Here is a 24,756-nt window from a genome sequence, read left to right on the forward strand (position 1 = left end):
TTTACTTTAGATGGTCTGTACTTACTTTGCTATAAATATGGTAATCGTATATCATACAGGATGTTACAAAATTTTAGGCAAAACTTTCTAAAATATAAAATATTTTTTCTTCGTTTTTTTTAATGGAACACCCTGTATATTATTTTTTCAATAGATGGAGAATTAAAAAATGAACATTTTTTGTATTTAGAGTATTCCACAATTTATTTTTTAATTCTCCATCTAATAAAAAATAATATACTGTTATGCTCATGTATTTATTATATCATTACTTCTCTTGTAATTATTTTTGTGGGAAATAAAGACAATTACATACATACATACATACAAAGAAAAATTATTTTATATTTGAGAAAGTTTGGCGTAGAATTTTGAACATCCTGTATGATTTAAGATTACGATATTTATAGCAAAGTTAAGTATAGACCATATAAAGTAAATATCTAATATAGTTTTGATTTCAGGACAGTTCTTGGTATTTGTAATATTTTTTTTAATGAAGATTGACAAATATAAATATTTTTTATTTATTAATATCTCTGAAACTATCCACATATATTTATTCATATCTTAGGATTATGTAAAGTGATCTGAAAGGAAACCAAAAATGCAACAATATACAGGGTGTTCCATTTAAAAAAAATCATCCCGACCCACTCACACTTTTTTGAGCCACCCTATAGAAGTAAAAATATTTTCCTGAAATACATCCTAGTACATACTTTAGGTTTACACTTAAAAAAAATTCCCAAGTTTTTTATTCTAGGAGCTACAACAGATTCCCGACGCACTATTGCCGGACCCTAAAAAAAAAAGGAAAATAGTACCATAAGATTAATTTGGACCACCCTATAATTAACGGTAAAATTAATTTCAGCAATGTTTCGATACTTTTTTTTATGAAAAACTGACCTTTGTTCTAGATTCAACTTGTTTTGAAGATAATTAAAAAATAAAAATAGAGTAATTTAACGATACAACAGTGGTTTAACACGTCTAAAAAAACCAGTTAAAGTGTTCTCGATATCAAAAATAAGGTGAAAAATATTTAGAAAAATTAATATTTTGTGTTTCTACTTGTGTATATGGAAATATGGACTATTACATTGTGAAACAATTCAAACCAAAAACCTTAATAAAGTAAGTATTACGTTATTTTACAGAAACGTATTTTTATAAACAAACTAGCTGACAGAGGGCTAATATTGTACCGCCTAACAGTAAAAGTGCGAGTTTTTTGTCAGTCATGTAGTACTGATTGATCAGATGATCTGGAATAATCGAGACCAGTCGCTTTGACAGTTGTGATTCTGCGATTTCGATTCAAGTACTGTCTATACAGGGTGGATCTTAAATAAGTGCAAATATGTCCAGGGTCCGTAGATCTCGATAAAAGAAACATATTGTTACGGATTCCGTGGGTCCACTAATTTAAACTCACGATAATATACTTAACGAATTTATTTCTTTCTCACTCTGTATACACAATTTATACTAATTATAAAACACAATTTATGCAACTACTATTACTCTAACTCTGGCACCTTCGTCAATTAATTCACAACTTCCAAACGCGGTATATTCAAACTTCAAACTGGTCCCACTGCCAAGCGCGGGCTTTATATACTCTCAGGCTAGTGTTTCTGGAACGTTCTGAAGAATTCTGTAATATTCTTTTACTTTCTGGCGAATGCGCCATTTTTCTTAACACGTTGCGGTAAGGTAGGCAACCAGTAATACAGTTTAGCGCCACATACACCTTAACAATATTTTCCCTTTACCGTTTTTCAAATATGTCCAAAATAACCGAGTTATTTTGCTTTGAAAATTTAGAGAAAAATTATTTTTTTATTAAAATTTTGAGAACCACTGGATCTTTTTGGGTTTTGTTTCTTGTAAATTTAATCTACAACCTATGTAATTCTCAAATAACATAATTTAAGGAAAAATTAAAGACATACATGCGTTAACGTTTTTATTATTAACAATATTACAAGCTTTTATATTACAAAATAGTATATAATATCTATAAAATCGTGCATAAACTAAACAATGACAAACATATAACTGATACAAATTCATTATAAATTTAAGTGTTTTAAAGCCTAAACAAACTATTTTAGGCCAATTATATTTCTTTTTAATACTTTTGGTTAGGACTACTACCTCTACAACCACGATAAAGAAAAAACAAAAATATGAAAATATAACATTGCATATGCAACCAGCAATACGCTTCAAGTCCTGAAGAAAAGTGATTCGAACATAGCCCTTATGTATACGACATTTAGAGGTTATATTATTTTGGCGGTAAATATTTGTAGGACTGGCGTGATGTTGGTTACATACTTATAAACATCATCATGAACCTTCTGACAGTTATTGTGACAGTTTTAAATAAAAAATCTGTCTATTTTTAAAAGATTTAATTAGTATTTTGAATGCCCTCATATACTCACAGCAGATTTTTATTTACATAATTTTAATTATCAATTTTCATCTTTTTATAGGAAAAACAGCAATTTTTTGTGTATGTTTCGTTTTTTTTTATACAATATTTTTCTGATTGTTCATATCATATAGGACCTTATTATACTAATATCTTTACACGCGATCCCAAATAAACAAACATATGGAATATTTTTCGATATTAATTATTTTAATGACAGATGACAATAAAAATATGACACATTAAAAATAAAAATGCAGAGCCAAATAACATACAAAATATACTAAATCAACTTAGTTTGGTGTTGCCTGTAATATTCCCTTTTTTTAGGTTATAACATGTTCTAGGAACATAATATATCTGAAATATTGTCAATAATTATATACATATATAATAATGGACTAGATATGTATGGTTTATATTATTTAATATGTATAATTAACAATAGCCATAGTAACGCTCCAAGTATAAGCGATACCAAATAAACTTTTAGATACGTCATTTTTACGAGTTTTTACACAATTTTGCCTAGATAAGGTGTACTATAAATAATAGCTTCATAATCTTCTGTAAATTTTGGATTTTTTTTGTTAGAACCATTTTCCCATATCTGCTAAAATAAAGTGGTGGGGGAAGGTTAGATCTATCTTTATATAAATGTTAATAACTCCGGACTGGATGATCAGAATCCAACAAACGAGGGCTCGTTTAAAAGAGCGTTTCTTACTCAATAGTATACCATAATAATAATAATAATAAGGTTTTGAACGTAGACGCTAAGGGGCGCTTTCTTACAATTTAACAAACATAGCGCGTTTTTTCAAAAAAATTAAATACGATAGTATGTGCTATTTTAGCTGGTAGTAAAGAGTAGTAAAAGCTTAAAAAGTCAGCGGTAAAACCGCATCTTGATATCTTCTTTCAAATCGAAGATATTAGAAAATTATAATATATACCAAAAAATAAGCCCTTAATTACCTTACTTTTACAATACAGCCCTCCTGATTAGGCCCATTCTAACAAAAAAATAAGTTAGAAATAGTTAGTAATATGTATTGTTAGATAGTACTTTACTATCAGCTAAAATTACATATACTATTGCATTTAATTTTTTTGAGAAAACGCGCAATGTTTGTTAAATTGTAAGACAACGCCCCCTAGCGTCTACGTTCAAAAGCTTATTTTTATTGTTTATATGGTACAAGTATAGGGTAAGAAACGCTCTTTTAAACGAGCCCCCGCTTGTTGGATTCCGATCATCCAGTCCAGAGTTATTAATATTCAAATAAAAACAGATCTTACCTTCCCCCACCACTTTATTTTGGTAGATAGGGGAAAATGGCTCTAACAAAAAATATTCAAAATTTACTGAAGATTATGAAGCTGTACCAGTATAGTACACCTTATCTAGGCAAAATTGTGTAAAAACTCCATTTTCTTATTTTTTGTTGCAGTTGCGCCCCCTAGCGGTCGTTCTGCAAACTTGAAAATAATTTCCAGCAATTTCCCATAGTCTCTTTAGTTACAAATATGTTTTTTGGCAGCCGCTACGGCTAATACTTTCCGAGATACAGCCGAGAGCTATTATTAGTGGGACACCCTGTACAAGATGCCGAAGCAGCTTAACAGCCGTTGCAAAAATCTCTATTAGAATATTTTGAACGGGAAAGCGGTAATAATGGCCCTTTATGTCCCTTAAATGTTGCTAAGGAGGTGAATTTTGTTGCTGTAAATAGCAACAGTTTATTTATAATTAATTCATTTTTGTTTCTTAAACTATTTTGATTAAAAGAAAATATGTAAATCTCGTGACAAAAAGTTTATTTGTTATGATTTATAAAATGAATTTTTAAAAAAATTGTGGAAGACCAGTATTAACCAGTGAAAATAGAAAAATTTAAGAAGAAAATCAGACTTATATACATTTTATTAGGCCCATAATTTACAATTGATTGAGCTCTTATCACAATTCCTACGTTATGCAACCCTCCTTACCTTACTTATAATAACGGTAAAATCATATACATATAAAAGAATATACTGCGGTCTACCCAGAATAAGCAATGAGAGAATTTATGTTCCAGTATTGAAGGAGAGAAGAACATAAGTGGATATTTTTAAGAGATGGAAGTAATACGATTGCGCCGAAATACTGTCGGTTTTCGATTGATTTTTGTTTTATTCAGAGATATGGAGGTAGTTATCCCTTCTATATCTTCTAAATTCCCCATCAACACCGGAAAAATATACTGAGTGTTCCATTTAAAATAAAGGAAAATAAAGGAGTAACTTGCTTACAAAAGTGACTAATGTTCCATATTAATTTTGTCTCACCCTGTATAAATTTTTGTTTTATTCAGAGATATGGAGGTAGTTATCCCTTCTATATCTTCTAAATTCCCCATCGAACACCGGAAAAATATACTGAGTGTTCCATTTAAAATAAAGGAAAATAAAGGAGTAACTTGCTTACAAAAGTGACTAATGTTCCATATTAATTTTGTCTCACCCTGTATAACTTTTCGGGTCAAATTTTAATTTGATTTAACATACAATGCTTACTGTAATTAAATATCAGGCTATACAAGGTCAACTAAAATTTAGGTAGCTGTTATCAAAATTTAAAATTTACTCTTCATTTTCACAAAATGTGAAATATGTCAAAATCCTTAAATTTTAGGTATATGCTTCTTTAATAAAACTCACCTTTATTTTTTTCCTAGAATCCGAAAATCAATTAATATATAGGGGGTTCCATTAGAAAAACACAACTTTGATGTGTAACTTTTTTTTGAGGACACCCTGTATAATTCTATTTCCGCGGCGTATGAGAGACGCCACCCTGTACACGAAATTTGGTGATTTTTCACAATATCTTGATTTTTTTTTGTGAAGTTAAAGGAATATGAAGGTTTTTTAAGGCTTCTTTGAAGAAATTCGCTCGAAAATATATGGCAACACTGTTTGGAACAGTCAAAGTCCTCCCAGAATCGAACAAGCGCAGAAAACATTTATATTCTATATCTATCCTTCAATATTGTAACAAGAAGTTATGCGGTATATTCGTTTAAATGTATATGACGCTAGGAATACTACAAGCAACAAACGATACAACAAAAACGGAATGAATTCGTACTAACCTAGAGAAACAGCGTACAGAAAACGTATAAAAACTGACAGACCATCATGACAGCTATCCTCTGCACGAACGTAACCTCAATTTTTGGCTCTGCGAACGTTAGCTAATGTTACGGTTTGTTTTGACTTGAACAGTACTGGTTTTCCGTGGAGATGCCTTGTATTGATTTGTTTAGAATGCTGAATAAAATGACACCTAAAAAATAAAAGATCATATTATCTAAAATTAAATTTTTAATTTTTACTTACCAAGAAGTACGGAAAAAACAAATAAGGCAATTTGAATTTTCTGCATCCTGATGACCGATTTGTTCAACACTTTTTGATTATCGTTTATTTCGTTCAATGTTGCCGATAATTTCGCTAAGTGATTGTCCTCGTCCGATGTTGGCGTCACGTGATTGACAGTGTTGCCGTTTCGGGTGATTTCCCCACTCTGTACGCATCGCAAACGGTTTTGGTAGATTTTTTTGTTGCCCGTATTCTAAAAACGATAAAAAAAACATTTAAATAGAATTAATAAGTTATATTAGTTGATATAAAAATATTAAATTACCTATATCTACATAAAATATTTTTTCAAAGTTTTTTTAACGATTTTTTTGGCTTACCTTCCACATCTCTGACAAGTCCAAATTGGGGACTTCCTTTTCGTCCAGGACACAGCACATGACCAAAAATTTGTCTTTTGACAGTCCGCCTAGCTGAAATCCTTGCAACAAGGTTACTGTGACGCTTTCTTTTGCTCCGGGCAGCAACTTTCCGTGACTGGGCTTGACTCTGAACTTCTCCGGCGACGTAGTTTTTAACTGAAATAATGATTTACATTATACAGGGTGTGCCAACACGTTCATCGGAAAACGTCAAAGAGAAAAGTGCTACCAGAATATAAGATTATAAGAAAAAGAAAAAAATAACGCTAAATTTATGTCTTTGATGACGTGAACGTTAACTTATATTGATTTCTCTATAGAATCGTTTATTCTCTTGGCCTGAACATAGGTATATCTCTTACCTTATAAGCTATTTGTTGTGCTGGATCAGTGTTGTGCAACTCCAGTGTGCTGACCAAGTCGTTTTTCTCCCTGACGAATGTGATGATACCGGGAGGGTTAACTTTAAGTGGTCCATCTAAAAAAACACGCATTTTTCATCTTAATTCATCTTTTTTGTAGATAAAACTGCAGTTTTGTTGTAAAACTGAAAAATTGACTCTTCCGACTTAGTTTAGTTCAAGTAAAACGCCCATTTTTTTCGTCTACATACAAGGTTTTACTTGATACGTTTTGACTGACAGGCAAACCCTTACGTGCAGACAGGGCTTTAGGGTCGCATGCTACTTACTGTGAGTTTTCTCTTGGCTGACCTTAAATTCTTAATAAACTTGTCTATTATTAGAAACTATATTGATTTCAAACTTTACGACATAATAATAAAAAAGAGATAAATTTTTACAAGCAGGAACTACCGTATGATTGAATAAAAACGGCGTCAGCGATGGCTACGAAATGACGATCGATGACATTTCCCATAGAATTTTACATATAAAATAACAGCGATCTTCAATTCATAGCCACCGCTGACGCCGTTTTTATTCGATCATACAGTATTTACAAGAACATTGACATCCTCATATGTATTATGGTAAACAAAATATAAAAAGATTTATTTTTGGTAAAAATTAAACAATTACAAATTCCCATCTCGTAAAATGTATAAGACATTCAATAAATTTCAATTTTAGAACGATATACCGGGTGAGTCTCAAAAGTGGCTCACCCCTATAACTAGGCCTATAACTTTTTTATTTTTTCAGATAAAAAAACCATATTTGGTTTGTTAGTATATGACATAAATTAGGATTGATTGACGTATTGAATTGTATTTGGTCACTTCCTGTTTCACCGGAAATAACTACAACATTTGATCTAAAAAAATTAATTTCATTTTTTTAATACAATCCTCTTTTGAGAAAAAAAAAAGATTTTAAAGTATTGTGATGTTGGTTCGCCCTATACAGGGTGAGTCTTAAATCAGTGCAAATATTTTCAGGGCTGGTAGATCTCGATAAAAGAAACATATTTTCTCTTTATCCTTTTTCAAATAAATCCAAAATAACCCAGTTATTTTGAAAATTTCCAAAATAAAATATTTTTGCTTAAATTTTGAGAACCACTGGATTTTTTCTAGGTTTTCTATCTTGTGAATTTAATCTAGAACCTATGTTGCCATATTATGAAGAAATTATGTCTTACTAAAAACTAAAAAAAAAAAGAAAAAGAAATTATTTTTTTTTTGCGAAAGAACCTCATGTTCGTGTTTCTGGGGTCGAAATATACTCCCCTTAAAAATATTTGCACTTATTTAGACTCACCCTGTATAAAGAAAAAAACACCGTAGGTAAAGGCCAAATTTGAAATTTTTTATATGAAAATCCACCCTTATTTTTAAAAAAGTATCGCCATTTATTAATTTATACCCTGTATATATTTAAACGTATACGTTTTATAAGTTTATAAAATTAAGATTTTAAAATAATATTATACCGGGTGTTTTTCAAAAGTAGCTCACCCCAATAACTTTTTTTAACCCCTAAAAAAACGATATTTGGTATTTTAGTATATGACACACGATACGTCATTCTATTCAGAATGCCATTTTCTATCAAATAAAGTAAAAAAATACCGGGGGTACCATTTAAAAACCAAAAATTGTAGTCATTTCCGGTGAAACAGGAAGTTAACAAAATATATAATATATAATTGAACGCATCAATGAATCTTCATTTAATGTGCGTCTGCTGGATTTGTGTCTATGAAAGGAATGCGGACAAAAAACAATTAAATAAACAACAATATATTTTATACGTCGACTTGATGAGTACGTCACCGCAAATCGCTCCGCCCACTCATTTTATTGGCTACTGGAAATTTGTCGAATTTTTATTGATGGGACGCGTCGTCTAATTTTTTACGAAAAAAATCGAGAGAATATCGTTTCCCCTCTCACGGATACCCCGTAGCTATAGAACGGACAGACGTACTGTATGTCATATACTAAAATACCAAATCTCTTTTTTTTATGTAAAAAAAATAAAAAAAAATTATAGGAGTGCCTTTTGAAAAACACCCGGTATAGATGAAAACACCAAATTTAAAAATTTCATATAAAAAACCACCCTGTATTTTTTTAAAGAATACGTTTCATTCTTTTATAAAATTATAAGATTTTTGAACAAGACAAAGTAGAGAAAATACCTAGTATTTTATAAAAAAAATATATACGTAAAAAAATCTTGAAGCCAAAAAATTAAAAAATATACAGGGTTGTTCACCACATACGACACGGAGTATTGTAGCTAAACGATGAGATTTTTACAAATTGAGTTTGGGGTTCGTTGAAGGACTATTAGAGCTACAATTTAAAAATATTTTTACAAGATACAGAGTGTCCCAAATAAATAAAAAATATCAAAGTTGTATTTTTTTAAATGGAACACCCTGTATATTATTACATTTTTAGTTTCTACGATTAAAATAAAGGTAAATTTGATTAAGGTTTATTATACTTAAACCTTACCGTTTTGAAATATTTTCAATTTTGTGAAATTGCAGTAAAAATTTTAAAGCTTCATTTCTCCAAAGGGTATCAATGTTTTTAATACTAAATATTTAATGAAGTTTATTTATTGATCAGTTATTGTGTTGCAATAATAAAATAATACTCCAAAAGTGTCTACAAAAATTTATTTTATATAATTATTAGCTTCAAACGGCAATAACTTCTTTAATTTAAACGGAATGCCCTGTATATTTTAGGAGAATCAGATGCACAATTAAATTGTCTATCAAATTGTATTATGCCATTTTTTATCTATCCCTTCAAGTTTTCGTAGAAAATGCATTTTCTTATAATTTAGACTTCTTTTATCAATATATCCATGGAATATTGACATTTTAGATTGTTTTTAAAGCAGCAAATGTACAAAATGTACAGACTAGTAATATTATCGTTTTTAGCAAAACGATAATATTACTAGCCCATTTGTATGCAAAAAGAAAACTATTTAAATCTTTATAAAAGAGTATACCATTAATTAAATATAACACCATTATTTCCGCCCATATACTAATTAATTACATACTTAATTGTGTTCGTTAATAAATTATTATAAATAAATGTGGATTTGAGTCAGAAATCAATATAATAATAAGTTATCAAATTAAAGTCTTTGTTGTTATAAATAAGCATTTATTAAAAAATGAAATATCATTTTTAAGGTGTTACTTTTTATCACACTGTCTAATGCCCATACAAAATTCAGTTTTTTAGTATTTGGAGCAATTATTATTAATCAACGCAAACAGTCAGTTAATGTAGTTTGAATACGGCATCATATTAATTGGTCCTCTTTAACAAATATTTAAACAGTTTTTTTTTTATTTTTTAATGAAATAAACGAATTATATCGACAATATTAGTATCTGTACTCTTTAAAAATTTGGTACATCTTTAAAAATGACCTAAAATGTCAATAGTCCATGGGTATATTGATAAATAAGTTCTAAATTACAAGAAAATGCATTTTCTACGGAAACTTAAAGAGATAGGTAAAAAATGGTTTAATATAATTTGATAGACAATTAAATTGTGCATCTGATTCTAGTAAAATATACAGGGTGTTCCATTTAAATTAAACAAGTTATTGCCGTTTGAAGCTAATAATTATTTAAAATAAATTTTTAGACACTCTGTATAAGGTAGTATTATTTTTATTATTACTACACAATAACTGATCACTAAATAAACTTCAGTAAATATTTAGTATCAAAAATTTTGATACCCTTGGAGAAATGAAGCCTTAAAATTTTTACTGCAATTTCACAAAATTGAAAATATTTCAAAAACGGTAAGTATAATAAATCTTAATCAAATTTACCTTTATTTTAATCGTAGAAACTAAAAATGTAATAATATACAGGGTGTTCCGTTTAAAAAAATACAACTTTGATATTTTTTACTTATTTGGGACACTCTGTATCTTGTAAAATTATTTTTAAATTGTACCTCTAATAGTCCTTCATCGAACCCAAAACTTACAATTTGTAAAAATCTCATCGTTTAGCTACAATACTCCGTGTCGTATGTGGTGAACAACCCTGTATATTTTTATATCAACTTTTAATTTTATCGATAAAAATTATATAACAAGCCCCAGTCTTTGAATAATAAAACGCCGGAAATACTACTGTTATACAAACAATATTTAAAAATAGACAATTTCTCCAACCTACAGAATGATCTGACAGTATGTTTTAAGACGACTGACCGATTTTTTTCAGACTATTTTTTTTGTATTTTATTTTAACGGGGAACATGCCGGTGTTTTTTTCACATCACTTACCTTCTTGGGGCTCTGGGGAATGCGAACGTTGTTCACTCATTGGCGATCCGTCCACAAAATGAACCTGCGGAAATAAGAGACAATTCTGATTATCGATTGGACGGATAATGCGCCGTGGGTTCATTATTTCTTCGACGCTTCCACCCACGTACAGAAAATACGGGGGTAGCGCCAAAAGTACGCCATAATTTTATACTTAAGTACTCGAACACACTGACGGCCAGGTCGCTGCTACCTCTAAAACCATTAAATCAAATGATACAACGCACATTAACGACCTGGCCGTTGGCTGGTCGTTGTGACCTAAGGTTGCGACCAGTAGGCTGCACTAAAATATTATTATTTTTCTGCCGCTTGTTGCCGGTTTTCTTCCAAATTAATAATTTTTCAGAGAAATCCCTCAAATCCAACGCAAACTATTTTATTTTCTATAAGATATAGTGTTTTAGTGTAGTTTTTGCACACCTGCAGAAAATCCAAAGAAATATTATACAGACTGAATCAAAGGGAAACTTAAATCTAGTCCCTTTTTTATCAAGAGTCGATTCTAGTAAAAATTCAAAACATTTTTATATGACATACTCTATTTATGGTTGGTATGATACCTGTTATTATACCTTCGAGTTTCGATGTTAACTCTGTTATTTTTTTATTAAATTAGTTTTTTTAGTTGTATTGTAGTCATGTACGAGTACAAGGGGGACAACTGTATTTTAAACATTATATTTAATTTAATGTTTTTCAAACAGGGCCCATTAGACTATATTTTTACTAGGACTAATTCAATACCCTGTACTAACACAAATACTAAGAAATAGTTTTAAAAAATTAAATATTTATGTTTTTTTATGCATATAAATAAGTCATAAATAAATCATTTGTTTTCAATTCTTAGGAACAATACTATTTTTGTCCATTATTGATATAATGTGTTGTCTCTATATAATACTTTTTATATCTGATGCAACACTCTGTGACGGCCAGACGGACCAAATTGCTTCAGAAATATTCTATTCGGTTTTGTCTCCGCATATCGTAGTTCTTTTTTGATTTTCGCTCGGTATGGCTTTGAAGAAACAATACTTTATTTAATATTATATAAAATTCATAAAATTTTACAGAGAATTAAAGTAAATAATAGAAAATGGGGGTACCCATTCAAAATAAGAAAATTGCTGTCAACTTCCGGTATTTCCGGAAATGCCGCCATATTGAAAATAATTTTAATTGATAGATCTCATTGTGAAACAATGATGTACAAAAAATCTCCGAACTAGATATTGTAGTTCTCTAGAATTTTCTAAAGCACGCTCAGCCTGGGACACCCTATATATCTATTCACACCATATTCAGACTCATAAAAAATAAAAATATAACCGCGAATATTCAGATTTTCAAAAATTTTCTTTATTACATCTCTATAATACATCTAGCTCTTACTTTTTTGACTGCAGAATTATTTGCATCAGGGCCAGGTTTCTCAGTTTCTTCCGGTATAAAACTAAATACGTATGTACTCTCCCCTCCCCACGATTTCAACGCCTCATTGGGGGGAACCACAGTGCTTATATCTTTTTTACCGACAAACTTAATTTTTTCAATGGCCTCTTCGGGTAACCACGATTTGATCACCTTGAAAGCAGCTAAAAAATATAAATATAACAATTACACATTTGCAATTTTAGTGATTAAGAGCATCAATTTGTAAATACTTTTATCAGACATTATTCATGACATTTTGATGACCCTAAACTACAGGAATATGATGTAACAAGTAACAAGCACATACTCACCGCTTAACACCCAAGCCATCTCAAATATAATGATATAATTCAGAAAATATGGATAGTATTCTTTGAATAAGCCTATTAAATATTTAATTAAGTCCATATCCATATTTGTTAAGCCACAACCTTCCATATCAAAGAACAAACTGATTTCTTGTCCTTCGACCATTCTGTTTAAACAAATTAGTTATAAAATAAACAAATTCATTTTAAAAGAAATACCTTTCAGTTCTTTCAAACCAATAAATAATACATCTTTTCAAATCCTCGGCATTTACAGCTCCTTTGGTATGTTGTTTACCTTTCAAAATAAACAATGTTTTCCCTTTGATGTCTTTACCATAAGAAAAAAATACCCCTTTTATTATTAAATCCATTTTTATATTTTTCTCGCTGATATCTTAAAAAGAAACTCAATAATTTTCGATAATATACAAATAAATTTAAAAAATAAATTACCATTTACGTTAAATTCTTTTCTCCAAGTTAGGGAGGTCCACATCATTTTAATTGCTTGTGGGATATTTTGTTTATTATGAGCTAGGAACCTGCGTAACCAGTGATCATCGTTTTTGACTCTTTCATAATCTTTTGGGTGCACACCTATAAAAATTAATAAAGTCAAACACCTGTTGGATCATAAAAATTGCATAAATTAAAAAATACGTCAGAATAAAAACCTACTGTCTAGTCCTTTGGCTGAAACTTCCTTAAGAAATGTTTCTCTCAGTTCGTCCACCAAATTTTGGGGTACAGCGGCTACAGCCATAGCGACAATTTTATATTCACTAAAAAAGTTTATCAAAAACTACGATATTTCTCCTTTCCACTAGCTAATGAACAAAGTTATTAAACAAATGAATGGGTAGCGTAAAGGTAAAACACTTAATTTTTTACATTCGATTCCAAAGGTCAAAACGCTTTTCTATAAACATATTTTTTCAATGATTTCATATCAATTAACGACATGAATTTATTGAATCGAAGTGAATTGAAGAATTTCAAGTATTTTTTGAAGTTGACATGTTTTGAAGTTTTTAAAACAAGAATGACAGGTGACGTTATGTTTTAACTAGAGATGTCGACGATGTATCGATAATTTCCATATTTCGATAAGGTCTATGAAATATCGAATCTAATTTGTTCACCGTTGATGCGTATTTTCTCTACCTCTATTGGTGGGTTCATACAGCCAAATAAAATAAAATAAGAATAAAATAAAATAAAATAAGAAAGTTGGTTATATGGGATACCGTACATGCGTTCATACAGCCAAATAAAATAACAAATAAAATAAGAAGTCTTTATCTTTTAACTTCTTGTTTTATTTTATGTGAAAACGGCTTTGCGCACGCTTAATTCTAACCTACAAATATTTTCAGTTTGGATTTAATTTATTTTATAATTTCACATAAGTAAAATGTATAATATAGTAGGCAACGAATAAATAAATATACTATAAATAGTAAAATTACTATAAACAATCGTAAAAGTTAACTTTTATCCAGCCTCATCGTACTGCGCATGAGCAAATATATATTTCTTATTTTATTTTATTTGACTGTATGAACGCACACAAATAAGAATTCCTTATTTCTTATTTTATTTTATTCTTATTTTATTTTATTTGGCTGTATGAACCCACCATATATCTCTGCTATTATTATATTTTCCACTTGAAATTATTTCTTTGGATATCGATACAAAATATCGATTTGTTTTTAAATTTTCCCATTCTTAATAACTGCAGACAGGCAGGCTGCCAATCGAAAAACATTATTCATATAAATCCCCCAGAAAACAACCGCGAAACTTTGAAACATATTCTAAAATTTTCGAAAAGTTCATATATTAAAGTTATTAAAAATGATTTGTTTAGTTCAGAGTTCAGATTTGCCTAAATTTAAATATTAAACTTGAAAAATTACAAAAGAACCTAATATTTATTGAAATACGGACATAAATTCCTACAATTTAAATAAGGTATGTTAATTAATTTCTTTATTTTTGTTTGATTATTCTTTAACTTTTTATTGAGGTGTTTTTCGAATTTGGCAAATGATAAAAAATATATTGCTATTTGCCCTTTTAATGATATCCAGACGACAAACATTTTTTTATTTTCATATTATTTATTAACCAGATAGTGTGTAATATATTCGTCAGAATTTATAAACATTCCAATATTTATCTAGAACAAATTAACGTTAAAAATAAAAGAATTATATTAGAATTAATCTCTAAATCTTAATTAGTTTATACTGTTTTTATAAATAACAGTTATCTTGTCTAGTGCCTGTATTTATTGTTTTCATTTTCTCACAGCTTTTCATTCAGTTCAAGTCCAACTGATTATATAAAAGGATTTAAGTAAAGTCCATTTTTTTAAAGAAATTATGTTTTTTAGTATTATTGGAATTGGAGTATTTGTATATGGATGCGTTTTTACAGTATTGTCCTGCATATTTGATTGTGATGTACAGCTAGGATTTTTACAGATATTAGGAAAATCACCTCGTAAGTTAATATATACATAGTGTTCCTGTTTTACAATCAATTAATCGTTTTTTTTGTAGGTAAATAACACAAATTTAATTATTTTTAGTAGAGTTATTAACCTTCAATTATTATTATGTCATGATAAATGATATAATATAATAATCTTTTAATGATTTTATAATGTAAACAAGTAGTAAAAACTTTACAGCATCTCTATTTTTACGATTTTTAGGACGTTTGAAAGGCAAGGTTGCTTTTATTACTGGAGCTTCGAGTGGTATCGGAGAGCACACAGCTTATGCCTTGGCTAGACATGGAGTTAAGCTGGTATTGGCTGCCAGAAGGAACCTAGAATTGCAAAGAGTGAAACAACAGTGTATTGGTAACTAATCGCTAAGAATTTTTAATCAAATGACTAGGGTTTTAACTTTTTGGTTAATTTTAGCGATTTCCGGTGGCAAATTACAAGAGCAGGATGTTTTGGTTATCCCCATGGACGTCCTGGATATTTCCTCACACAAAATGCACTTTCAGCATGCAATTAGACATTTTGGAACAGTAGATATTTTAATAAACAATGCAGGCAGGTCACAAAGGGCCATTTTTGACACGATCGATCTAAGTGTAGACAAACAATTATTTGAACTGAACGTATTTTCTATTTTGAATTTTACAAGGGTTGCACTGGAGCATTTCAACAAAAAAGGCGAGGGACATATAGCCGTCATGACCAGTATGGCTGGTGTAATGGGTGTTCCATTCTCTGCCTCGTACACAGGTAGCAAGCATGCTCTTCACGTAAGCATTTTTTTTCTAATGGTTCCCATACACTTCGGATATTTTAGTCGGTTTTAAAACCGACCGGGTAGGTCTGTTCAGTCAAAAACGTCAGTGTATGGGTGTTTTATACAGGGTTCCGGCAAAATATTTTAACTTCTATAGGGTGGCTCAAAAAAGTGTGGATGGATCGGGATGACTTTTTTAAATGGAACACCCTGTATATTATTGAATTTTTGGCTTCCTTTCAGATCATTTTACATAATCCTATATGAGTAAATGTATTTCGATAGTTTCAGGGATATTAATAAATAAGTAAGAAATAATTATTTTTCAGCCTTTTTCAAAAAAATTATTAAAAATACAAGGACTGTCCTGAAATCAAAACTATATTAGGTATTTACTTTAGATTAGTCTGTGCTTATTTTGCTATGAATATGGTAATCGTAAATCATACAGGGTGTCCAAAATTCTACGCCAAACTTTCTAAAATAAAAAATAAATTTTCTTCGTTTTTTTAAATGGAACACCCTGTATATTATTTTTTCAATAGACGGAGAATTAAAAAATGAACATTTTTTGTATTTAGAGTATTTCAAAATTTTTAACGGTTTCGCAGATATTCGCGGTTTTATATTTCAAATTGCAATTTCCACAGTAAATTTTTATCAAAGCCAAACAATAATTTTTCTGTAGTATTTTACCGTTCAGAGAGCCATATGAAATACAAAAAATGTTCATTTTTTAATTCTCCATCTAATAAAAAAATAATATACAGGGTGTTCCGTTAAAAAAAAAAAGAAAAATTATTTTATATTATTTCAGAAAGTTTGGCCTAGAATTTTGAACACCCTGTATGATTTAAGATTACGATATTTATAGTTTAATTATTAAAAATATATTTATTCATATCTTAGGATTCTGTAAAATAATCTGAAAGGAAGCCAAAAATGCAATAATATACAGGGTGATCCATTTTAAAAAAATCCCGATCGATTCACATTTTTTTGAGCCACCCTATAGAAGTTAAAATATATTTTTTTGAAATACATCTTCGTATATACCTTAGGTTTACACTTCAACAAAATTCTAAAGTTTTTTATTCTAGGAGTTACAGATGCCTGACGCACTATTGCCAGACCCTGTATATAGCTATACCGTGGTTTAAAAAGAATTTTTAAGAATAATAAATTACAACAAATATTACGTAATCCGATAGATAAAACACCTCTTTTGGAAGGGATGGGTATTTCTGAAATTTCACGTAAAAATTGTAATCAAAAATATATTGGCCAAGGTAGAAGATCAGTATTAACTAGATTTAAAAAACATATGGTTCAGATAAGATAAGAGGGATAAATATTGCATTACTCAACGTATTTTTGATAAAAATCTTTGTATTGATGTTAATATTTTAAAACTAAAATAAAAAAATAAACTAAAAATTACAGACAATAAATTGCATATGAATACGTCAAAATAAATAAATTTAAAGATAATATGAACAGAGATAATGGTCCAATTCCTTCCAGTTCTCTGTTCCTATTGCTCTATAATCTCGGTAATTAATTGTTATCCTCGGTTGTTTTTGATTCGCTTGACTAAATTTGTCACGCTTGGTAAATATCAATCGAGTGCCTATATAAACGCTCCATTGGTAGATATTAGTTTAGTTTTAATCGTCTGCTGTTGGTGCTAACATGGTTGCTTGCTTGTGCTTTTTACCTGGGCGTTCTTAACTGCACAATTAAAACCGACCAAAATAACTGAAGTGTATGGGGACCTTCATATTCGTGATTTTGAGACGGTTTTTTGTGTACTTTTAGGGCTATTTTAACTGTCTGAGAACAGAGAAAATCGGTAAAAATATCCATGTAACATTATTGTGTCCGGGTCCCGTGTATACGCCATTTTTGACAGAAGCCTTTACAGATAAAGATGGACAGGTTGGGTATAATTTTATTTTATTAACCAGTGCACTGGGCCACCCTGTATCATTAAGTACTTTTTCTAAAGCTGACTTAAGACCTAAAATTTAAAAAGTCTTTTTGAAAATGATTTGCAATTTAAATCTATTCCGAAATAGAAAACGATTTAAGTCTTTTTAGAAAAGACTTAAGTCATTAAAATAATTAAAGTCATTTTATAAAAGGCTTAAGTCAGATTTTTATGACAAATTTTTAACAGCAGTATTTCTTTTTAAGCTGTTAGGCGGCAGAATAAAAAAACAATGTCAAAAATCAAAGTCGCACTGTTAATTTAAGTTGTGAGATAATATCCTTCATCCTTCTAGATTTACTACCTCTGAACTAAAATTCATTGTAGAATAAATAAATAACATAAAATAAAAAAAAAACTCCGCAAAATTTAAAAAAATAATATTAGGCGCTTTTTTTTAATTTTGTACTAAAAGATTCAGGATGAGCCTGTGCATTGGACCACCCTGTGTATAGGTAGACATTATCACGTTTGATTTATAGAAATATAACGTACCCGCTCAAACAACTGACAGAAGAATGACAGCTAAACGGTGTGGCGAACTCAATGCCATAGCTATAGCAAACAAAGTCAGCGAAGCATGGTTGGGTGTGTTTCCAATGATCCCTATAGGATATTTTGCTGTATATTTCCCAGTTTTATTCTCTACGTGAGTATTATATTAAATTAATACGGTTTTTAGTCTCAGAAAAATAAGTAAACTTAGAGAAGTTGCCACCTCTATATTTACTTATTTTTCTGGGATTTATTTCGGGTTCTGTGTGTTCCATACACACTTTTTTTAACCCTTATTACTAATTATTTTCTAGATTGATAAAATTGACTTCACAAATATATAAACTAGCACAAAGGGAGCATAATATTATATCTTCTTAATAACATTTTTCAAAAAGTTAACAAATAAGGGAGTGGGGGGATGGTGGTCGATTTTTCAACCAGAAACTGTCAAAGCAAATAGATAATATGTAATAATCTGATGTATATAATAATGTATAAACTGTATGTATCATCCAATGTAAGAAAAAAGAGCAAGTTAATTTTGATTATCTCTGTTTGCTCTCTACTCAAAAATACGCCCATATCAAGTAAATCAAATTTTGTTTTTCGAGAAACTCGCATCCTATGAGAAATGATCTAAAATATACAGGATGTGTTAACGATTTTAGAAAATATCATCCGAGCGGTAAATTTGGTGCACTAGATAAAAAGAAATAAACGTCACACATACATTTGTTTCTATATTTTTAAATTTTTATCACACGAAATTTGCATAGAAAATGCTTAGATGACAATTATTACCTGTATAACACACAGCGAACTCAGTGTCACCAATGCTTACTGGTCGAATATTCAACCAGTTACGTTAACTTTTCGCGCCAATTCGGCCAACGTATCGATGTGGTTGATTAAACGGCCAAGGCGCGCTTGGAAATAATCATATAGCAAACAAACTAGGCGATAAGAAACTTCCACGCGACTGTTTAGTTGGTTAAATTAAAGTGGTGGATTTAGCGACCACCAACCTATAAAGGGTTAAACGATAGACTTAACAAAATATCAACCTTTTATTATTTTTAATTTGAAAATACCTGCATAAACACCCTGTTTAGTTAAATTATTTATTTATTTATTAATACCAGTTAATTTACAATGTAGAAATACATGATAAACCGCAGAGAGACAGAGCTCTGTACGCGGACCGGTTTAACTTAAAAAATTAACAACTAAAAACTAAAAAAACTAAAAAACTAAGAAGTATGAAACAAAAATAAATATAAATACAAACAAAAATAAAGATCAATTACTTATAACTTAAGCTACAGGCGATCAGTATTCCGCTTTAGCCAAAACCTGATAGTTCTCTTCAAATTTTTCTTTTCCACTGTTAAATTTTTCAATTCAGTTGGTAAGAGATTGAAAATTTTTATCGCTTTAATGTAACTGTCTTTATCACTTATTCTTTTGCTATTTTTTGGTATAATTATGTTTTTGTTTCTTGTAATACTTTTGGAGTTTATATATTTGTTTTTTAAGATCTCATAGTGAAAAGTTATTGCTTCTAAGTTATAAATTTGTTCAATACTTAATGGATTTTTGTCTATTACAAAAGAGTTGTTGTTGATTACTTTCAGTATTCTTCTCTGTAATGTATTTAATAGCGTAAAATAGTTATCATAAGCACCACCCCATGCTATAATACCATAACTAATAACACTTTGAAAGAAGGCATAATAAATTGTTCTAAGCATTTCAACATCCATGTATTTTCTTAGTTTATAGAAAACAAAAATTAAATATTTAGTCTTGCTAATCAGATATTCAATTTGTTTATCCCATTTTACATTAGAGTCAAAAATAATACCCAAATATTTACAACAATCAACTCTTTTTACATATATGTCTTTAATTTTTATTTCAACTAATTTAGGAACACTATCTGAGTAATTTCCAAAAGTCATGAAAACAGTCTTATCAATATTTAAAGACAGTTTATTAAGTGCAAGCCAATTTGCAACCTTATCTAGTAGTTCATTCATTTTTTTAATACTTTGCTCCCAAGTGTCCTCAGTAGCAATGATTGCAGTATCATCTGCATACGATATTATACAACCATCCTGTATGCCAATTAATAAATCATTTACATATAAAATAAACATCAATGGCCCAAGGATAGTTCCTTGAGGCACTCCAATAGTTACATCTTTATTCTCGCTTATATAATCATTAATTTTAACTCTCTGCTTTCTATGCTCAAGATAACTTTTCATTAGTTCATTGGCCTTGCCTCTAATTCCCATACATGAAAGCTTATCCAATAATATACCATGATCTACCGTGTCAAAGGCTTTTGCCAGATCTAAAAAAGTTATTAATACTGGTTTGCTTTTGTCTAATTTGTTATAAATGATGTTAGTTATATGATTTAAAGCGTCTGCAGTTCCTATTCTTTTAATAAAACCAAATTGTTTTTTAGATAAAATATTACAATTTATAATAAATTTATAAATTCTTGAATGAACAATTTTTTCAAAAATTTTTGCAATATTCGAGATTAAAGAGATAGGTCTGTAGTTAGATACCATAGATTTACTTGAACTTTTATGTATGGGAACTATATCAGCTAATTTAAGTGCTACCGGCCAAGTCGATTTCTCGATGCATAAGTTGAATATGTAACTTAGTGGCTCTACTATAAAATCAGCAATGGTTTTTAATACTTTAGTATTGATCATATCGACTCCACCATTTTTGAATTCAAATTTAGTAATTATATTATAAATCTCTATAGGACTGGTAGGTTCTATGAATATAGTTTTCTTATTTAATTTTGGCATTCTCAATGACTGATCCAGTGGCTTTACTATTTTATTACTCAATTTTCTTCCAACTGAGCTAAAATAATTATTAATTGTATTTACTATCTGTAAGTTGTCAGTAAGTTTTTGGTTGTTCTCGTTTATTAAATAGTCAATCTTTGTTTCTTTTTTGGTTTTCTTTGATATTTTAGCATTTACAAAATCCCACAGTTTTCTTGTGTTATTAGCGTTGTTTCTAATTTGATTCTTATCAAAATTTATTTTAGCATGTTTAATAATTATACTTAGCCTATTCGTAAATTGTTTGTACTTTAATTTTAATTCATCATTGCTTCTATCTTTAATCCACTCATGGTACAGTTTATCTTTCTTATTACATAATTGTATAATATCATTAGTAATCCAGTTCTTTCTATGTCTCGTTTTCTTATTGTTCACAATCATTGAATTACTATTGAGATCTATATAAAGCCGATATTTCAATGTTGTTACCATTATTCATTTTGATAGAAGTGTTTATTATATTTAATTTATTAACCTCGATAATTTCAGTTTCCTCTATGATATCACTTTTTATATAGATAACAACACCGTCAGCCCTATTTAACTTACTTTCATTGTAATACATTCTATAATACAAATTATAAAAATTATTATTTACAATATTCAAGATTCAGTACAACAAGCTATAAAAAGGTTTGATATACAAAGCTTACCTTAAAATTTCTAGGCTTTCCAAAATTAGCATCCTCCTAATATTTATATTTAGTACTACTATTATCATTACTATTTACATTTCTGTTAGCTTCCACATCATTACAGCTTTCTTCACTATGTATCAAATCTTTCTGTATGTTATCAAGAAAATCCAAATTAAGAGCCATTATTTAATTAAGTTTAACGCTTTTCTTTGCAGGTGTTTGAAAGTACTGGGCCCTCAAATAATGTTCAAGCTGAGAGATAGTAAAGAGACAGAACTTGGAGAGGTACGCGTAGTTTAAACAAAATAGCTTGAATTTTTTTATATTGTTTGATTAGGTGTTTGAATGTTAAAATATTTGTTTTTTTTACTGATTTTTATGTAGTCTGTTTTGATTATTTGTAATGCGTATGTATAGTGATCTTTGTTTAACCATATCTGTCCAATTGTTTAACAAGAAGTATAATAATTTATAACTAATATTTTTTTTGTTTATATATATATTTTTATATTAGACCTTTTAATAGATTTTTTTTATTGATTCGAAATTTTTTTTCTTAGACAATATCATTTGTTTTATAAAGCCCACTCTACACAAAACGTTTTACAGTAGATCATTCAATTTCACGCTGTCATTTTGCTTGAAAAAAATTAAGTGAATTTACAAAAAATAATGTGGATATATCAGCATTTTTAATATGCGAGTTCTATAAATGTAATATTTTTGCATACCTTAACAACTTAATGTAATTTTACAATTTTTTTTAGAGATATTTAATGTTTATTACCAAAAAATACTATTTTTCAATAGCTTTGCATGTTTACAAATGAAATTTAAACCGTAAATACAATTTTGTAGTAAAATCTCATATTTTTCAGCTTCGCTAAACATAATGCTATAGTTGATAAAGCTTCCAGTGTATGCGCTAGTTTTTAATGTTTTACCTGACAGGCAAAACATTATGTGTAGACGGAGCTTTAGGATGACAAGATTTTTAAGTTTAACCTTTTTTGATTGTGCTTTTTTTGCTAAACTTTAGACAAGAATAATTAATAATGCCTTATTTTTGTTCTTTTATTTTATTTTGCTTACTAACAGCTTTGTAACATGCTTTAAGAATTGATACTTATTTGTAGGCTATATACAGGGTGTTCCTTAAAAGACTTCCTAATATTTAAGGGTATTTAGTTCCACATCAGAGTTATTATGAAAAAATATTTTTTTAAGAAATCTTTACCATCCTTTATCTCAAAAGTTAAGATATTTAAGAGATACATTCATATGAAGTTTCTCTTCTTAGAAGAGTTCCGAGAATCACCTTGAATAGCAGCATGACATTAAAGAACACACTGTATAGAGCCATCTTAACACACAAATAATTTTATTACTTTTTTTAGATACAAAAGGATGCTTAATTTTTATCTCTGGTGGTGGAAAACACTATATTTCAGCACTGATTTTCCTTTTAGCACCTTAATTCTAGAGAGTAAGGTTATTTTGGGTACTAATTTAACAAAAAACACTATTTTTACAAATAAATTTACAAAACTAAGACTCAGTTTGGTGTTTTTATTAATCCTTATCTTTTATTAACACACATCTCACATTTTCACTGTTCTAAACTTTCCGCTAAATGTTCTTTCCGTTTTTCTTTACCCCTCAGTATAGCACCTGTAAATAATTTACAGTACAACTCAATAGAAGACTTTGAATCATCATTCCCAGGTACAGGGTAAGTTATTAAGTTCGGATTACAATTTGAATCCACTATACCGATCGTTGCAATACTCATTTTAGCTGTATCCCTGATAGCAGTGTGATCGGCTAAAATAGTGTTCTGTGTATTGAAGAAAATACACAAATCAGGTAACCTAGTGACTGCTCCGAACTGTTTTTCGGAATTTGTGAAGATTCCTCCCCTCCAAAACCTCGTATGAGCAAATTCACCACATTCTTTGGCGTATGTTTCAACCAGATGTGAATGCTGTGCTCCTCGATAGAAAAATACGATTATTCCGTCTCTGTATGCGATATGGGCTGCGACATTGAGTGCTTTTCGTAGATACTCTGCGGTTTTATCTAGATCAAAGATAATATGCCCTAATCTGCTTCCGTAAATGTATGGTAAGTTCCTTTCGTTGAATGACCCTTCTCTGTGCCCATAATGAACCTTTGCATCGAATAAATCTTTTACAGTAAATAAGTTATGTACACTAAAGTAATCTGGGTGATTTAGTACGGACTTTTCTTTCTGTGATGGGAGCTGAGCTAAAATATTAAATAAAGTGTAACATTTTTATGTTAAAACTTACGGAATAGATGGTACCTATGTCATTTTGTGTAGATTCTGTTTCTGGAGCAGGCGTTGATAAAGTTCTAACAGTTTTTGCATTGCACAGCTCGGAAATTTTAAATAAATTTCGGTATTTTAGCATTTTTCAACAGAATTTTTTAAGAAGTATAAAGTGGGGTTAGAAAATTTTCTCAAGGTTTTTGGTTGTACCCTGGTTGTACCTATTCTCTGGTTTTTGGTACGAACGGGCCAGAGATATAGAGGTAAAGGGAATGTTCATCTTCCCTCTATATCTCTGGTTAGGAAAAAAAATTCTCAAGGACATTAGTAGGAATGGGCGTAGAAAAAGTATCGATATTGTCAAATTGTCTTGAATTTCTCACGGTTTTCATA

The 24,756-nt window shown here is 29.6% G+C and overlaps 3 protein-coding genes across 3 annotated transcripts; 1 reads left to right on the forward strand and 2 right to left on the reverse strand.

Annotated features, from left to right (window-relative positions):
- Positions 1–1,010: 1,010 nt before the first annotated feature.
- On the forward strand, positions 1,011–23,628 carry LOC115890212 (dehydrogenase/reductase SDR family member 7). The gene is made up of 8 exons (XM_030910377.1): positions 1,011–1,140; positions 15,186–15,295; positions 15,510–15,659; positions 15,723–16,075; positions 17,881–18,000; positions 18,535–18,701; positions 22,286–22,355; positions 23,468–23,628. Exons 1-8 carry the CDS (start codon positions 1,094–1,096, stop codon positions 23,483–23,485), a joined length of 1,035 nt encoding a protein of 344 aa, XP_030766237.1. The 5' UTR covers positions 1,011–1,093; the 3' UTR covers positions 23,486–23,628.
- On the reverse strand, positions 5,684–13,797 carry LOC115890211 (motile sperm domain-containing protein 2-like). Its single transcript, XM_030910376.1, has 10 exons — positions 13,463–13,797; positions 13,238–13,381; positions 13,001–13,178; positions 12,785–12,948; positions 12,432–12,634; positions 10,992–11,055; positions 6,603–6,718; positions 6,199–6,396; positions 5,837–6,071; positions 5,684–5,783 (listed from the first exon to the last, which is right to left on the reverse strand). The coding sequence occupies exons 1-10, from the start codon at positions 13,545–13,547 to the stop codon at positions 5,698–5,700; spliced, it is 1,473 nt and encodes a 490-aa protein (XP_030766236.1). The 5' UTR covers positions 13,548–13,797; the 3' UTR covers positions 5,684–5,697.
- On the reverse strand, positions 23,620–24,595 carry LOC115890213 (28S ribosomal protein S2, mitochondrial). Its single transcript, XM_030910378.1, has 2 exons — positions 24,397–24,595; positions 23,620–24,338 (listed from the first exon to the last, which is right to left on the reverse strand). The coding sequence occupies exons 1-2, from the start codon at positions 24,503–24,505 to the stop codon at positions 23,680–23,682; spliced, it is 768 nt and encodes a 255-aa protein (XP_030766238.1). The 5' UTR covers positions 24,506–24,595; the 3' UTR covers positions 23,620–23,679.
- Positions 24,596–24,756: the final 161 nt, after the last annotated feature.

The sequence above is a fragment of the Sitophilus oryzae genome, unplaced genomic scaffold, assembly GCF_002938485.1.
Source record: "Sitophilus oryzae breed Bouriz unplaced genomic scaffold, Soryzae_2.0 scaffold_85_pilon_pilon, whole genome shotgun sequence".
Classification (NCBI taxonomy): Eukaryota; Metazoa; Arthropoda; class Insecta; order Coleoptera; family Curculionidae; genus Sitophilus; species Sitophilus oryzae.

Bases quoted from the DNA above. Each gene is read 5' to 3' on its own strand.
- LOC115890212 (XM_030910377.1), top strand. From the start codon at position 1,094: ATGGACTATTACATTGTGAAACAATTCAAACCAAAAACCTTAATAAA. The intron at 1,141-15,185 runs GTAAGTATTACG...TATGTTTTTTAG, and splicing joins AAACCAAAAACCTTAATAAA to TATTATTGGAATTGGAGTAT. The intron at 18,702-22,285 runs GTGAGTATTATA...TTTTCTTTGCAG, and splicing joins TTCCCAGTTTTATTCTCTAC to GTGTTTGAAAGTACTGGGCC.
- LOC115890211 (XM_030910376.1), bottom strand. From the start codon at position 13,547: ATGGCTGTAGCCGCTGTACCCCAAAATTTGGTGGACGAACTGAGAGAA. The intron at 12,949-13,000 runs GTATTTCTTTTA...TTGTTTAAACAG, and splicing joins TGGTTTGAAAGAACTGAAAG to AATGGTCGAAGGACAAGAAA. The intron at 6,072-6,198 runs GTAAGCCAAAAA...TATCGTTTTTAG, and splicing joins ACTTGTCAGAGATGTGGAAG to AATACGGGCAACAAAAAAAT.
- LOC115890213 (XM_030910378.1), bottom strand. From the start codon at position 24,505: ATGCTAAAATACCGAAATTTATTTAAAATTTCCGAGCTGTGCAATGCA. The intron at 24,339-24,396 runs GTACCATCTATT...TTAATATTTTAG, and splicing joins ATCTACACAAAATGACATAG to CTCAGCTCCCATCACAGAAA.